Below are 17,737 nucleotides of genomic sequence, written 5' to 3' on the forward strand. Positions count from 1 at the left end.
TGGTCATCACAGAGGCAGAGCTTGGGTTTGTTGGTTTTGTGTTTTTTGGTTTGTTTCTTTTTTTTTTTCTTTCCTCATCATGTGGTCACTAATCATATGTAACAACTGGACATACTCAGTTTGCCCATGGAGTAGGTTTTTTTATATTTAACAATATTTAGCTTTGACCTGCTCAGTCCTGCAGATGTGTGATGTTATTTGTTTGGTTGTTTTCCTCTTCTCACGTACTTGGACCAATCAGCCTGTGCTCTGATTTTATAAATAACTGCAGCATTATACAGAACAGCAGGGTTTGGTGGTTCCTTCTGAAAGGTGCCTGCGTGCTAAGCTTTGTTGGACTGAATTCTTCTGTATATTACCAGGGTAGAAAACTGAGCATAAGGTGTAGGACAATAAAATACGTTCTAGAGCTCTGGTGTTATTTCACAGTAGATAGTCACTTGATGGCATGTAAATGATGTAATTTTTAATATCTGAAGTTGCAGATGATGCTGTCTCAGGATAATTTAAGATTCAGACCACATTAGCAAATGCTTTTCCCCTCTTTCTTACACCTTTATCAAATTTTAAGCTGTTTGGGCTGAAATTTTCCAATTCAAAGATGTCTCTGATGAAGATGATACACACTGTATCAGTCGTTCCTGATAACAGGGCCAGGAAAAATTACAACTGCACTAGTGCAGAAAGGTGACTTTGGATTGGGATGTATCCTTGGCTGTTCCTGTGGCAGGCTGCTTAGGCTGGCTGTGTTAGAAGCCTTTGAAAAATAGCAGCAGTTAGCACAGAGGCATTAGGGACTCATGGCATTTTAAGTTCCAAAAGTTTGCAACCGTGATGAGCAGTGAGAGCTTACTGTGAGGCAGGGCTTTTCTTGCAGGAACATCTCCTGGAAGGACAGAGGTTGTCAGAGGCCAGGTTGAAGGGCATAGGGCAGAAGCAGTCTTAGGTGGATGTGAAGAAATGGTAGAATCTCTGCTGGCTAAACTGTGTCCTCCTCTAGACCCCAGCAGGAAGTCCCTTGTTTCTGTCTTTCAGCAGCCCTTTGCAGGGGGCAGGTGTTTGTCAAGGCTACTGCCAGGGGTGTTGTGTATCCCTCTGGGATGTGGCAGAGTTGAGCGCCCCTTGTCTCTGCGCGAGTGGCAGGCATGTGGCACTGGGGTGATGGCAATGGAAAGCTTAAACCTTTCAGCTCTTCTGATGACCTCTGCTGGCATCAGCATGGGGGAATTCCTTTTCTCTTAGTCTGCTTTTGAAGGAGATCCAAGTCATAGGATTTCATACAAAACCTTGTGAAAGTTTCCTGCTCCTTAGGATGTGTTGAGTTCGGCTTTCAAAAGTGAAGATGGGAAAAACCCTGCTACATGCTGTGCTGTAGTGTGGGGGGGGTTTGGGGTGTTAGAAAAGACAACTTTCTGAAATGCATTATTTTCCCCAAGATTTTACAATTATGTTGAGGGTTGTGATATAAATTGTGAACTGAGATTTGCAATTTTGTCTAACAATAAGATAAATAACTGGCTGCAGAAATTAGAGAATGGTGCTGGAGAAGTTGAATCTGGAGTGGGTGAACTGATTTTAACAAGACAAGACCAAAGTGCTTTGGATCGTTCTTCAAAATTATCAGCTAGGAATGGACCTCCTAATATAGTAACTGTCTGTTGTCACCTTGCTTGGACTTAGTGTTAGCGTTTCAAAATTGTTTAGGGATAAGCTCTATGGGCCCGTGAACAGAAGCAGCTCAATAGTACGTGGAGTTGTGTGTTTCTCTTGTGCCCAAAACCCAGCCTTAGAGATCTGTCCTCAACTTTAAATTAGTTTATATTTAGCGGGATTCTCCCACACCAAAAGGAGAGGTTTACTTTCAAATATAACACGCTTCTACCCCCTCCTTATTTTTATGAAAGGAGAACAGAGAAATACTGAGGGTAATTTTAACTTATTGCACACACACATACACACACAATCATTAAAAACCATCACAAGCTGGCTGGAGGCCAGCTTTGAGCACAAGGAATCCCAAAGTGCTGTGTAAACTTGAGCTGTTGCACCAACTGTACCTGAGGTCCACTTTGGTGACCATCAGCACAGAGCTTTTAGCAATGTTTTGGAGCAGCTCAAGCAGGAAGCTGAAACTTTATTTACTCTTTCCCCCTGCCACCACCTCTTTTGCACCTCCTTCTCCAGAGGGCTTCTGCCTAGATGGAACCTAGATCTCAGACCTACGTTTTTCTGCTAAAATTTATCTGTCTCGGAGCTGTACCCGTCATCATCATCACTATTGTTACACCCGCTGTATTGCAAAAAGGATCAAACTCTGAGCCTGTCAGCACGGCACTCTGAGCTGGGTTTGAACGATGCCGGCTGTTTCTCATGGTGCAATTCGCCAGTGCAGCTGAGCTGCTGCAACCACTACCCATTGCTGCAGCTATTGCTGCTGCTGCTGCTGCAAGGTGTGGTCTTGCTTCTCCAGCACATCTCAGCCTCCTCCTGTGTGGCAGTACTGGCAGTTGGGAGCTAACTGGGCAGAAAGCTCACCCTACCAAAACGGTTTTTTCTGCAGTTTAGCGACCTGTTCCAGCTCTCTATGGGATCAGATGAATGAGTGCAAACGCAGATGGAGAGCAAAATGCATGAAAGAGGGCTGAAGAGCTGGACCAGCCTCTTGGCTTCAGCTGTTAGATGGGAATGGTGCTGTCAATTCGGCATTATTTCCTGCCATGCTGGATTTCTTTTCTGGGTTTAATCTTTTCTTCACCCTACTGCTGGTTTAATGGTGTTTCAAGCCACTTTTCCTCATGGGTGTTACTTTGTATCCCTTTCTGATGTTGGTTCACTTGCTTTAGCAATTTTTTTTTCCCTCTTAACTGCTGATGTAAGGTAGAAAAACAGAGGAGGGAAGTGAATGGAGAGAAGTTAAGCTGGGAAGAAAGAACAATTTTCTGTATTTTGTCCTTTTTTTAAGGTTCTTGCAGTATTTTTAGTCAGAGGTTAAGTTTTGTCTTTTTGAAGACTCAGGAGTGTATGAGGAAATGATATTTTCATCTGTTCTTCAGAATCAGATCTCAGCACAGAATCAAAGGCTCCTGTGCTCTTAGAAGTGTTTTATTTCAAATGGAAAAGAAAATAAAGCTGCAGCACTTAAAAAAGTTCAGATGCGTTCCTGAAAATCTTTCGGGGTTTGCTGCTTCAACTCTTGCTACGAGTTTGATTTAAAATGAACTCCTAAATCTGTTAATAGTCTTGCAAAGCAACTCATTTTGCTTGGCCTTGGGTAGAAATCACGCAGACCCACCAAGTTCTGCAGGAATTCCTCTAGGAGCCAAAGCTGCTCAGATACAGTTAAGGGCACATAAATCTGAAATTGAGGTTTGTGACACACCTCCACTTTATATTTCCCCCCCCCCCCCCATTGAATAAATCAACTTAATCAGGAGAAGAGAAGCTATTCAACTGCATAATTAATATTTCGTTAAATGTAACAGTGTCCTGTCAGAACTCAACAATGTTTTCAGTGTGAGCACAGACAGTGTCAGAGAAAGGGCTGAAAAGATCAGAGGTGCTGCTGAGAAAGAGCCCTTGGGATATGCTTACTCTGGTAACATTGCTTACTCTGGTACATTCAGATTCCTATGACCCTTTCCACTCTCAAATTGCAAGCTTTAAAAAGTAAATACACAGCTGCTTTTTTTTTTTTTTTTTTTTTTTGATCTACATGTGACTGTTTTAGTTCCAAAATAATTCCAGATATATTATTCTGAAATTGCACTGCTATAATACACTGGGTAGAGTTAAAGTTAAGTAAATCATGCTATGAAATGGCTGACTTCTTTCAGAGAAGCTTGTACTAAGTGAACAAATCTTGTTTCTGGTGTATGTTTTGGTCTAACTGCCTTGATAGGTTTCAGAATGACAGGCTCCACATCACTGTAATGACATGTGAGTAAGGGTACAAATTTAATCTTGCTGCTAATTGCACGTCTATTGTTTTCATCCTACCACCTCGGCCCTGGAATCTGTTGGAGACCTGTTCTGTTTGGCACTGCAGAGGAGCATGATAAAGGATTTCTGCTCCTTAAAAGCTTCTCATATACATAGAAAAGAAAAAGGCAAGCTCACATAAGAGAGGGAGAACTGCTTGCCAGAAGGTTGTAGCAAGGTGGGGTTGTTTTCTCCTCCCTAGTAACAGGTGATAGAATGAGAGGAAATGGCCTCAAGTTGCACCATTTATGTTGGGTATTACTAGGAACCTCTCCACTAAAAAGGGTTCTCAAACACTGAAACAAGCTGCCAGGGAGCTGATTGAGTCATTATCTCTGGTGGGATTTAAAAGGTGTGTAGATGTGATGCTGAGGTACATGGTTTAGCAGTGGACTTGATAGTTTTGGATTAGGGGTTGGACTTTATAGTCTTAATGGTCTGTTCCAGCCCTAACGATTCCGTGATTCTGCTTGGATATATCATATATTTATTTTATTTTATTTTATTTTATTTTACCTCATCTAGATTTTTGTGAGTAATTCCAAAAACATCCCTCAACATGCCTGAAAACCCTGCTGCAGGTATGTAGTTTGAAAGCGGTGACCTTTGTTAAACAGTGGGAAATGAAGCTCCCTTCCTAACATGTTTTACTTTGTGGTGTAGATAAACAGCAGGTGCTGCAGATCCTTGATCGTCTGCAAGCCAAACTGCGTGAGAAAAGAGACTCCCAACATAATGAAAACCTGACTGTTCTAAGTAACACACTCAGGAGCCCTTTGTTTAACCAGATCCTGACCCTCCAGCAATCCATCAAGCAACTGAAGGAACAAGTGAGTGTACAATTACAGTTGTTGGTGTGATAACTGTGGTGATGCTGGAACCTAAACCAGGGTCTGTAGGTGTGTGTTAACGATGGTGCTCTCGTTAATAAGCTGTAAATGGGCGTGAGTGAATGCTGGGCTTTTTTCTGGTCAAGCTGGTGGAGTACTAAAACAAGGAGTGGTATTGCAACAAAGGGGTCATGGGACAGCATACTTTGAAAGGACTGAAGAAGAGGTAGGTGCTGAGAACTACATCAGTTAGAAAAAAGCGTCTGCAAAAGATATCAGCTCTAGTACTTTGAGTTCTGAACACAGTTGGAACTAGGATCTTTTGTTTTTTGGGGAAGCTAAATAGTTTATCAACTAACTGGCAGCATCTTCGCTCCTTAAAAGACACTCATTGAGTTCCTGCTGACTTGTATAAGAATGGTTAATCTGCTTTGGGAAATAAAATCTAGAAAAACACTGCTGAAGATTTACCAAGCTCTGATGCAGCCATACCCACGCTTCAGCTTCATCAGTAAAAAGGAACTTGTGTGGGCCTATTTATAATGCAGACTGACACTGATTTTCTGGACCTGGGCATCAAGGACACATCTACATGAACAGGTCTCACTGAGCAGTTAGCAGAGTCAGGCATGAAAACTTGAAATCAGAAACTAACTTGACATTCCCTGAGCAGAAGTGATCCCTGTCTGCTCTTACAGCACCTGCCCAGCTGCAGGTACAGTGGGGTGGGTGTCAGGGGGATGAGGCCTTGCTGTCATTGACAAATGTATTGCAAATGTGTTCCTGCCTGGGTGGCATGGTAGTGGTTGTGCCATTCATTTTTCCCCGCATTCATGTGGGTGGTGCATCTGCTTCTTCTGTCTGAAGTTTGAATGTGTGTATGCATGCTATTGAAGATGTATGAAAATGCAAATATATCTAAGACCATACTTTGTGACTGGGGCATAATGGATTTTATATCCAGAATGTTCAGAACTATCCTGTCTAGAAAATACAGGTTTTCCTGAAATTCTTTTCAGGTGTGTTTCTTGAGAGCAGTCTCACTCAGGATGAGATCTTCAAGTTTACTGTGTTGCACTGGGAATGTTTCTGCATTCCTTCATTATCTGTCAGGACTAGAAATTGAACTGCAAGATCCACCAGTGATAGTGTGTTCAGTGGTAGTTAGTTTGTACTCTAGGCTCTCCGTGGGGAGGAGATAATACAGACCAGGCCTTTGACTCCTGAGTGATTAAGTGAACCTAAAAAAATGTGGATTCTTATGCCAAAATTGTCAAGGTTTGCCTGAGTTGCAACAGTGCTTGAGTGTCTCTTTAATGTTTTTGCATGTGCTGCTTCTGGAACATCAGGGTAAAAAGAGGATAATGGGCACAGGCAGGGAAAAATATGGAAGAAGTGAAGAAAACTGGAGTAGAAACAGAGATGAAACATTCAAGGAACTCTCCTGAAAAACAACTTAAACTTGATATGGTAGCTTAGTTATAGCTTATCTATTAACATGGCCTAATTTATACTGGTGAGTACGTTTGTGTGAATGGGCACATATGAACATGTGCATGCTTACTTGCTTGCTTTGGCAGTCTTCACACAAAATGATATATGTGAAAATATTTTGGGTTTAATAGCTTTTCTACACCTTTGTTCATTTTCAACAGCTCAATTATGTGCCTCCTGACCGGTTGGTAGATTTTGATTTTACTAAGAGAGGGCTGCTAGTGTTTGCTGACAAATCAGTTGCTGCTGGGAGTATCTATACACCTTGCAGTTCACCTGAACCCAAAGCATCTACCTTCACTCCAAACCTGGGAGTGAATGAATTTAACACCATCATCCAACAGATGGCAAAGGTAAGGCTCTCAGGTTTAGTGAACCAAACTGCTTTTCCTTTAATGTCAAACTTTTTCTTGCAGGTTTTTAGAGTACATTTTCAAACATGCTCTTTTATTGTGGATCTGAGCGTGGTGTCTCCTAGACTATAAAAGAGTGGAAGTGCTGAGGATAACTTTCCCTCTGAAAGATAATGTCAGCAGTAGACAGTGGTTTGGTGGCTTTTGGGGATTTTATTCTTGGCTAATTGTTGGTTTGGGGTTTTTTTGTCTTCCTTTCTACCAAACACAACAATGTAGAGAAGGTACTTCAATTGCCAGAAAATGATTTGATGCCACTTAACTGAAAACAGACATTTTCTGCTGAAATTTGGTTTGATGGAGAAACTTGTTTTATCAAGTACATTTTAAACTGGCAAGGTACCAGCTTGTTAGCATGTGAACAGTGTAAAAGATTAAAAGACTGGTGTGTGATACATTATTGAACTCTTCATTTAGTGTGTCTTAACTTTTCCAGGCAGACACTGATTTCATTAACATGTGATGTAGCATGTACCAGATGGTTATGGAAGTCTTACAGGTGCAGACATCCACCCATGTGGGATTAGCATTTATACCACAAATGCATTGTTCTGTGTGACTATGAGCCATTAATTTAATTGGTTAGTCATGCCTTTCTGTATTAAGTAACTGTTGCTAATTGACTACCTTAATGTAGCTGTAATATTTTGAGCATAACTCTTCTCATTAGCGTGTCATTAACTCATCAGGTAAAAGATTTAGCAGTGAGGACTGCAGGTTATTTTGGCTGAAACAGCTGTGGTAGCAGTGCATTCTCCAAGTAGTACTTCCCAGTAAACAACCCCAGAAACCTCGTGTTAGTACTGAAAAGCAGGCAGTTGCAAAAGGAAACTTTGAGGGTTGGGGGTTTTTTTGGTTGCTTTTTTTTGCTTTAAGTATGAAGTTGCAGGGAGGAGAAGGAAATTAATTTCCCTGTTAAAAAGCTGCAGTCTTTTGAACACACTCCTAAAAATCAGCATTAAAAGCAAGGGAAGCCAAAAGACAAGTAATTTAGTTTAGCTGTGTAGCATTTCCAGAAATCCCAAATATATTGCTCTAGACAGCAACTTTGTTCATAGTTTTCATCCAGTTTGGAATTCATCTCATAATGTGAATGAAGTGTGAAAGCAGCTCTTAAATTCCCTGAGGTTTCAGAACCTGAGAGTGCTTGCATATTCAATACTCTGTTATATTAAAAATAATAAATGGAGGAGCTTTTATAGAAATAACATATTCAGCATTTCACCTTTGTTTAGTCTTAGGAAGAGAGTAATTCTCCCAGTGTTCATAAATTTTACACTAGCTCATTCTATTGCATTAAAAATTAGCAAATCTTTTCTTTCTGTTTTATCAGGGGAGACAAGTAGAGTCAATAAAAATCGAAAAGCCTTCTGTTGGAGGTCTTGGATTTAGTGTGGTTGCCCTTAAAAATCCCTCCTTGGGAGAAGTTGGTATCTTTGTCAAGGAAGTCCAACCAGGAAGCATAGCTGACAGGTGAGATGTTTATAATTGTACTGGAAAATTGCAGTATTTCCACAACGGGAAAAGTCACAGCTTGCATGCTGCAAACTCTGTCAGACTAACACCTTTGTCTGGGTTATCTGGTGGGATATTTTATTAGTGGTATCTTGGATTCTGGCTTTTCAACTAAATGGACTCATGTTTTGAGGATCAGATTTTCAGAAGAGTTTTAAATGTCCAAGCCATTCATAAATGGAATTTTCAGAAATCATGACTCACTAAGAGACTATTTAGTACTGATTAAAAAACAAAAGAAAACTCAGAAAAGAATAGAAGGGAAATAAAAATTAGCCTCTGTCTGGATTTTTATGCATTGTGTCCCTGAAAGATCTTTCCCCCGCCTTGCTTCTTTATTTATGTGCCTATGACAATGTCCTATTTATAGCTGGTTTTACTGTTTGTTTCCTGTGTAAATTTAGATCCAGTCCTCCTAACAGATCCCTGCACAGATGTCATCATAGAATCAAGGCTTCAGGCAGTTTCTCCCTGTATTGTTTGTGGGTTTTCACCCAACAACAAAAGACAGAGCAGTCCTTTAAAAATAAAATGTGATTATAAAACCACAAGAGCTGGCATGAGACAAATGCAGTGCTTGGAATTATGTTTCAAGAAAATGTGTCTAGATTTCAAGTCACTGGTGTCACTTTTTAAATAACACATGTCAGGAAGTGCCAACACAGGATGACAAAAAGAGTGGGGAGAGGTTGGAATGATAATGGCTATGGGCCCACAGAGAACACGCCAGAGAACTCTTAAAGAAAAGCATATTAGGCTCTTTCGAAGTGGAGACAGATGGACTGATCCGGATGTCAAAGGAGGGTGAATGTCTCACTTTAGGATTTGATGACCTGCTGCTCACTTTCTTTGAGAGAATCTGAAATATGGTTAGTGCTTGAAGAAAGTGATTTCTGGGAAACATCTTAAACATGGCACGATAAAGAGGAAGTTTCAAATGTGTTAGTTAAGATGTGCGGTTATATTGGTTTGGAGTTTATAAATTTCCCCAGCATGATTCCCATTTTGCTTCTGAGACAAGATCTCCTGGAGGCTTTTCTTTGGATTCCTACAGAGCTTTGAAGGCAGTGTCTGTCTAAGTAACAGTTTGGTCTCGTGCTCAGAATGAATATTTAACAAAGGAGATGAGTGATGGCTTCTCTCCTGTCACAAACCTAAATTCATCACTATGGGTGAATTAACTGTGAAATTTAGGTTCTCTTATGGTTTAAGTTGAACTGTGTATTGCTTGAAGAAGGTTTGCTGTCTGAAGTTTGATGCTGTAAATTTTGAGTCAAATATAAATATGCAGCTCATCCGTCTTTAGATTAAACAATGACACAAACCCACATCACAGCCTGAGCTGTAGGTGCTTAGAGATCTTACCATGTGGGGCTAAACATAATCAAGGTAGTTTCTAGTTTATTGTATCCCTACAAAACCAACTTTTTTCTGCTCTGCAGTTCAGTATCATCAAGAAGGGATGAGGGAATTTAATTGAATTTTGAAGCAAAGGAAACAATAAAGCAAATTTCTGTACAATGATAGAGTTGGAACAAAATCTGGCTGGGCAGCTCAGTACTGTGTGGATTGTGTGCAGTTTGTATGTGGGTGAAGAGAGTCTGATAAGCAGATTTGGTTTAATATCTAAATATTTAACCTTGCATAACCGTGTTTCACATGTTCATATTTCAATTACATGAGCCTGTTGTGAAGGTACTGCACTGCGTCTGAAAATTGCTTTTAATGTTTTGTTCAGGGATCAAAGACTGAAGGAAAATGACCACATACTGGCCATTAATTGCACCCCATTGGATCAGAACATTTCCCATCAGCACGCTATTGCCTTCCTCCAGCAAGCCACAGGATCTCTACATCTGGTTGTTGCTAGGGAGCCACTTCCAGGAAACAGCAGAACTTTGGCTGTCTTATTAAGTGATATAAATCCACCTGAGACTGTGAGTTGTTTAATACTGTCAAAATCAGATTTTGAACTATGCTGGGTATTTTTTTGTGGCTGGAAGTGTTTGTGTTAGCAAGCTTTACATCTAGGGATTTTCTTGTTTAATCAGATTTTCTGTGTGATGACATTTCATTTAGACTGATCATGCAATAAGTATAAGGCTTCCATTGCAAAACTGCATGAAGTTGTAAAATAGATCCTGGGTTTTTATGGGATAGCAGAAGCTTTAGTAGCTCAACATATTTTTAGCTGCAGGGTCTGTTCAGCATAGGCTGGGTGAAAGCATTTTATGAGTACACTCAGCTGAAACCTCCTGTGCTCAGCAATTAAAGGTGCTCTGATTACATCTTAGAAGAGTGTAAACATAACCTATCGTGAGCACTGCTTGAAATACCCCAACCAATTTAAACTTAAACTGCTCAAAACAAGAAAGCCTTGTCTTTGTCTTAAAAAGAAACAAAAAGTGCCTGTCAAAGAAGCTTTCAATCCCTGTTTATTTATCAGCGGATTTTTTTTTTTATCTGCAAATTTCATTGATTGAGGAGCCTTTTGTTTTCTTGAACAAGGAGATATTGTCACTGGGACATGTAATAAGCTGGGGCTAAACTTCCATCTGTGTTCAAACCATATGGTCCAGGTGGCTTGACTGAATTTGGTCGAACTGCACACCTAAATCTAGGGCTTGCAATATTAGACCCTTAATTTATTACATTAGCAGGTTTTAATGAAAATCTGGTTAAGAGCAGCGCTTGTCCTTATTCTCAGTAATTATTTCCCTCATGATTATTACAGTGCTAGTGAAATCTGAAGGTTTTAGTGCATAATCAATATTGTTTATTGCACTGAAAATTTTAAAGAATTAAACTTTAACTGCTTTTTCATTGAAAGATCTGCGCTGAACAGACTAACAAAATAAAATACAAATATATATCTCTACAGGGGATCTTTAAACTTCTTTTATGATATTTAACTGGCTTTGGCAAAGAATTTCAGTATGCTAATAAATCCTTTATTCACAGAAGGCTTAAATCTGCCTACTTTGCTCCATTTTGGTTTCGATGAGATATTAATCTGACAGAAACATTGGCTGCGTTTGAGTTGCTTAACAGCTTTGTTATTTTCAGATTGTCTTGTAGAACATAAGGTCATGGTACAGCGTAGCTTAGAAACATGCTTCCCCTTCAGTGTGACAGAATATTGTACTACACTACTAATTCAGTGAATACTGGTGGTGTTTAGAACGTGTAAATGAAATAGCAGAAGCAAGAATTTGGGCAACACAAAGTAAAAACGAGGCCAGTGCAAGCTCCTTGCCTCTGTTTTTCTCTGTTGTTTGCAGTAGTCTTGATTTATGAAAAACTAAAAGGACAGTTTTCATTTTGGCAAGAACATCTTTAAATTTGCTTTTTCCTAGGCATTCTTTTTCCTAGTATCCTCTTAACCTGAAAGTGAAGGACAAAATGTATGTTTAAAAAAACAGATGAGAAATCCCACTGCATATTTGTAAAGAAATGAAGCTGACTGAACCAAATCCAACAGATCTCCAATATGTGGGGCAGAGAGAGAAAATTGCTCTGATTAATTCTGCTCATTCCTGGGACATGTGAAAGTGAGAATCGTTAAAAGATTGACTGAAATTAAAATCTCCTGTTTTTATTAATTGCAGATTCACTGGGGCCACGTTGAAGAAGTTGAGCTGATTAACGATGGTTCAGGATTAGGCTTTGGAATTGTAGGAGGAAAGTCGAGGGGAGTAGTTGTAAGAACAATTCTTCCTGGGGGATTAGCAGATCGGGTAATTTGTTATATTATGTCACTTCTTATTTGATTGTAAAGTATAATTAACTGGTTTGGACAAAAATAAAGTCTTAAAATAAACTAATATACTGAAACAAAAGGAAGCTGATAGCATCCAAGTCTGAATGCCAACATATGCTTTATAAATAAATATGTTGAAGGCATGATTGAGGGAAAAGTCAGCACCTGATAGGAATTAAGTTGTTTCTCAGACACTCTTTGGCTTTTAGAACATTTACATATGCAGAAATTCTAAAAAAAGTCCTGTAGCCTTCTAATATTTTCAGTACTTTTGATATGTTCAGTCTTGGAGGGGACACAAATACTCTTAATGGATTTGCATATCCTCTCTAGAATTTGGTAGCATCTATAGGGACAAACTCTCCAAATGATTTGTCAGGCAGGAGAATCTTCCCTATTGCAGAAATTGCATTGTAAAATTCTGTTTATAGATTGAAGATGTCCTATTTTGAGTGCATTTTCATCCCCATTTTGTGGTCTGACCCGTTCAAGGAGACACTGAGGATGGATGCAAAACCTGTTACCAATGTCTTTTAAAACGACACAGACAGAGTTTAAAACCTTTGTTTGAAATCTTTAGCCGCTCAGTGCTAAGTGTTGCTACATTTCAGGAGTAGAGCACATGCAATAGCAAAACGGATTTGGATTTTGTGTGAACTTGGTCACAATTAGTTACAGTATTTGAGGTCTGGAACCCATGCAGACAACATCTAGTAACACACAAGAGAGAGGGGCTAAGGTGATTCCTGTAGCATAGGGTGGAAATGAAAACTGGGAATTCTGAGATACCGAAAAATGTTGGCTTTTGCTTGACTGCCTCCCTCTGAACCTGTCATGTATAAATGAGTTGTTTTTTTTTTAATTATTGTGTAACACCTGTTTTGCTGTAAGGAATGAAGTGTTTTGGCTACAAATGAAGCATGTAAGTTAAGAACTCACGACATCATTCTCAGCTGAACGAGACATCATTAAGAACATGTGAAATAATGAGCATGTATATATGTTAAAATTGGATGAGTTTGCAAATGAGTTTGAGTTAGTTCTGGGAATAACTCTGCTACAATTGCTGTATAAATCAATGCACCTAAGGTGGTGGAGCTGTGCAGATCAATACCAGCTGAGGATTTTGTACCATGAATGCTTGCTTATAATAGAAATTATGTAGGTCGTGAATCATAATCATCATCTAAAAAATAGTTTGTATGGAGTCTTGTTACCTTCAGTGGATTTACTCATTTGAGTTAGGGCTAGTCAGATGAGAAAAAAATTGACAGGCTAATATAGAAACATTAGGAAAAGCTCTAAAAAGCCACAGAACCACCTGTACTGGGTTGAGGGTTGGACTTGGATGATCTTTGAGGTCCACCTGGACGTATTCTGTGATTCTGTAATCCCAGCATGGCAGAGGTTGAAGGGACCTCTGGAAATCACGCAGTACAACCCCCTTGCTATAGCAGGGTCACCCACAGCAGCCCAGGATCACAATGTTCAGGCAGGTTTGGAATCTCTCCGGAGAAGGAGACTCCACAGCCTCTCTGGGCAGCCTGAGACAGGTTTCTGGCACCCTCAAAGGAAACGAGGTTTTCCTTGTGTCCTAAAGAAAGCCTTTTGAAGTCCTAAATCAAAACACTGTGTTTTTATTCTAACTCCTCTCCAATGAGGAGTGTTCTGTGAAACAGCAATACATAAACAACCTGTGGGAGCGTAAGACATTGCTGCTATTTTCTCCTAAATGAGGGAAATAAACACTTTCTTAGGAGTGGTGGTGTTCAACTGGTGTATCTTAGTCATGGTTGGAAAGGTTGATTTACCACTGTTAACTGCTGTGGAAAAAAGAGAGCATGTAGTTGTGCAAACACTTCCTGGAATTATTTAATATGTTGCTATGGTGCTCACTTCTTTGGTGTTTTCTTGCTCTGGCTCCCATGGCCATGAAGTTGTCTGTCAACAGTTTCAATTTTGTGGTGAAAAAGATATTTTCTGTATAGAATGGAAACATTTTATTTTATTTCTATTTGAAGGATGGGAGGCTTCAGACAGGAGATCACATCCTGCAGATTGGAGGGACCAATGTGCAGGGAATGACCAGTGAACAAGTTGCCCAAGTGCTGCGAAACTGTGGGAATTCTGTTAGGATGATTGTTGCAAGAGACCCAAAATGTGAAATTATGGAGACTCCATCAACTCCCGTGAGCTGGCCAGTCAGTACATTACTTCCCTTACAAAATGGAAATGTAAGTATCTGGTGTCTGCTTAGGACATTTTAAGTACGTTTGTGGCTTATGATCAGAAAGGAGGAGAACAGGGTGTTGTTGAGACCTAGAGTGCTTCTCCTCTTTTGAGTTTCCAGATATCCTATGTATGCATTTAAGTGGTCATTGTTACAGCCCTTCCTTCTATAATTTTCCCTTTTTCCTGTATGTTATTAATACTAATAATCTTGGGATTGGAATGACCATGTTTGCAGAATTTATTTCAGTGTGGGTAATTTAATTACCAAGTCCACCAAAGTTATCAATAAATGGTACTTGAAGTTCTCCTTCTTAGCTCATTATGTTTTTACTAATCAATCATTTGCAAGTGGATTTCAAACTTGCCTGTGAATTTTCCCTAGTCTGAAATCCAGAGCGCCATGGCCACACCAGAATTCTTCAGCACAGTCATCTTTTTATGAAACAGAAGTGCAATGTTTTCATAGTCTACACTACTGTCTGTGATAGGAAATATATCTAAAAATTTTGAAACTTGTTTTAGCAAATCGTATCATGGTCATATCAAAGTCTCTTGTTTTTGAAGTCATTCTCTTCAGTTGTGAGTAATTAAAATCAACAAATGCTACACTAAGTGTACAGTAGGTCTCGAAACATAAACAAAGCTGTGCTTGTGTACCATCTGCTACTACTGTGCTGCTTAGATTTAGGTGTAGAATCTGAGTAGCCTTTTCTTTCTTGTCTAGTTTCTTGAATATGAGTGCAAGCAGCTATTTAATTTTTTTTTTTTTGAAGCACCATTTTAAAAGGTCAGACTAGCAGATGTATAGTTACAAACTCACCTTCTTGCTTACTGGGCATAGTTGTGCAAAGACAGCCATTAGCTTCATGTCTTCCATCTCAGGAAAATGACCGAGGCTGAAGCTGTCTGTAAAATATTTTGCGTCCATCTCAAGCTTCTCCTCTCAGTAGAGGGATTGGTGCAATAGGAAACATGAGTGGCAGAGAGATGGGAGAGGGCAATCTGTGTACCTAGGCTTATCTACTCTGAAAAAAATGCTTTCCTAGAGAATCAGCATTGTTATGAGGTGGTACTTTGCTGCCTGTCCTATGTTTTTCAAAGGCCCTGTATGTTTTATTTCTTCCACAAAAATTCCCTTGCCTGCTTCCAAAGGCAGGCCTGTTTGTCACTAATCAACACCAGACACTGTAGATACTTCAGCCTTTCTAAAATGTTATTCCTTGTGGATGTCTTTTCAGTGTTCTCCTTATTCTTGCTATGTAGTTTAGAGGGGAAAAAATTCAGGTTTCAATTTCATCTACTTCTTTCTGAATGTCAGTTATTGTTTTCTGAACTAATTGCCACCTTCGTATTTCAATTTGAGGAAGCTTCTCTTGCTGATTTTTGAGAGTTTTGTTTAAGTCAAGAATAGTGGTAAATCTGAATGTATCTGTTGATGATGCTCCACCTTTCAGTTCATGTCTGACAACAGAACTTTTTCCTCTAGTCTAATTTATCTCTGTTTTCTGAGTGCTTTCACCACCTGTGAACTTAGGAATGGAAAATGTTTCCCTTGTCTGTTTTGCAAACCAGCAGAAAGGCTTGCTTGTTTTGTTGTTGGGGTTTTTGTTTTGTTTGGGTTTCTTTGTTGTTGCTGGGAGGTTTGGGGTTTTTTTGTTGTTTGTGGGTTTTGGGGGGGTGGTGTTTGTTTGGTTTGTGCCTTTTTTTTTTGTTTTGTTTAATATTAATATTTTCTTTCCTTTTAAATTTCCTGTAGTAGAGAATAACTGAAAGTATTTGTGTCCGTGTATGGGCACAAACCCCCTGTCATATTATCTGTGCTGTCCAAGATAGTGACAGCAATCTTAGCAGCCTACTGCTGCTGACTGTATTAGGACTCTGAAAAATTTTCCAAACTCTATTTTTACTGTTTTGTATTCTACCAGTAACATTATTTTGAGAAAATATCTGTAGTGCCAGAGCACTGACTATGAAGGACTTGATTGTCAAACCAGCAGGAGTCACAGGGCCTTAGCTCCATTTCAGATGTTTCTACAGGCATGTTTACTGGTTTACTTCTCTCTCCTAAAGATAAGTGAGCATCACAACTTATCTTCATCTCCCTCAGTGTCTTATGGAGCAGGAGAGTTAGAAGCATTTAATGAGCTTAAGGAGTTGGCTAGTGGAGGAAGGTGTGTGTGAGATAAGAAATGAGATAAGTGCCCATTGATTTCTTTCAGTGAAAAGTGAAATGGGTACGGCTGTAACTTTGGGCTGGCTTTTAATACAGGTCCTTCAAAAGCTGATACTTGGCAAGCATTTGATTAAACTTCTCTTTTTATCACTCTTACAAAATCTTTTCCAGTTTCCTGGCCCAGTTTTTATTGTTGGCAGTGACACCATCCCTCTTGATTTCATCACTTTAACAGATCTTGCTCTCATTGTAGAATCATAGAACTGTTTCAGTTGGAAAAAACCAATTCAGCCCAACTGTCAATCTGAGACCACCATGGCCATTAAACCATGTCCCCAAGTGCCATGTCCACACATTTTGTGAACTCTTCCACCACCTTCCTGGGTAGCCTGTTCCAATGCCTGACCACTCCTACAGGAAATAATTTTTTCCCCAATATCCAACCCAAACCTCAGCTAGCACAATTTCAGGCCATTTCCCTTCATTCTGTTGCCTGATAGTAAGGAGAACAGACCTTCTTTTTGATCTCTTGGGCTCTATCTGATTACTAAAACTATAAACAAATTTGTGTCTTAATCTTTTGCAATCTCAGATCTATGTGCTTGGTTGGTTTTTTTCTCTTTGGTACCACCAATGGCTTTAGTGTGTTCTGTCTGAACTCTGTTTGTGCATTTTGATTTGTATTTATCAGAGTGGACTTGCACAGACATACTGATTCCAACTTTTTAAGAAACTTTTTTCCTGTACTTTCCCAGTTGAAGGTGAGATCATTTTACGTAGTGGCTTGGTAATTGTAACAAGCAAAGGGTTTGGAGAACAGGTCTTGTTATGCGCTTCTCTTTCTAAATACTGTTTGTTAGGAGAAGCCATCTAATCACTTCAACAATAAAGCATTTGCAAATGCATTTCCTCTGTTAGGTCTTAGTTTGCATTTAGTGAAAATTATTTCTAAGGAGTCTTTTAGTCCCCATTGCCTTGGACAACCTGGAGGCTTCCAGTGCTCTTTGCGGTTTGATAGCATTCAGATCTGAACCTATCGAGCTTGTTAAACTGATGTGTGGGAAGGCTGACTTTTCGAATGGTTTTGTGGTTTGGGATCTAGCATCAAAACAAACAATAAGCTCAAACACCTCCCTAGTCTCCCATGTTTGCATTTAAATAAGCAGCTGCTTCTGTAGTAGGGATGTGCCTACTATGTATACATGTGGTTTCTTTCATTTCAGAACCTCAAGCCTGTCTCTGCTTAGAGAACCCTTTCCTTCTGCCCCTCACTTTCTTAGTAGGTGATAAAAAGGAGACATAAGCATCAATTTTTCTGTCAAATGTGTGACACGATAACACT

General features: G+C 39.6%; 1 protein-coding gene across 1 annotated transcript in view; it reads left to right on the forward strand.

Moving 5' to 3' along the window:
• The first annotated feature begins 4,537 nt into the window (after positions 1-4,537).
• The window catches only part of PATJ (PATJ crumbs cell polarity complex component), a 157,497-nt gene continuing 144,297 nt past the window's right edge, over positions 4,538-17,737 (forward strand). Inside the window, exons 1-7 of the mRNA XM_054383933.1 lie at positions 4,538-4,559; positions 4,642-4,808; positions 6,464-6,655; positions 8,049-8,188; positions 9,969-10,167; positions 11,839-11,967; positions 14,012-14,224. Of these exons, the coding sequence (XP_054239908.1) occupies positions 4,538-4,559; positions 4,642-4,808; positions 6,464-6,655; positions 8,049-8,188; positions 9,969-10,167; positions 11,839-11,967; positions 14,012-14,224 (1,062 nt within the window). The remainder of the gene's footprint in view (positions 4,560-4,641; positions 4,809-6,463; positions 6,656-8,048; positions 8,189-9,968; positions 10,168-11,838; positions 11,968-14,011; positions 14,225-17,737) is intronic.

The sequence above is a fragment of the Indicator indicator genome, chromosome 10 (assembly GCF_027791375.1).
Source record: "Indicator indicator isolate 239-I01 chromosome 10, UM_Iind_1.1, whole genome shotgun sequence".
In the NCBI taxonomy this organism is placed as follows: domain Eukaryota; kingdom Metazoa; phylum Chordata; class Aves; order Piciformes; family Indicatoridae; genus Indicator; species Indicator indicator.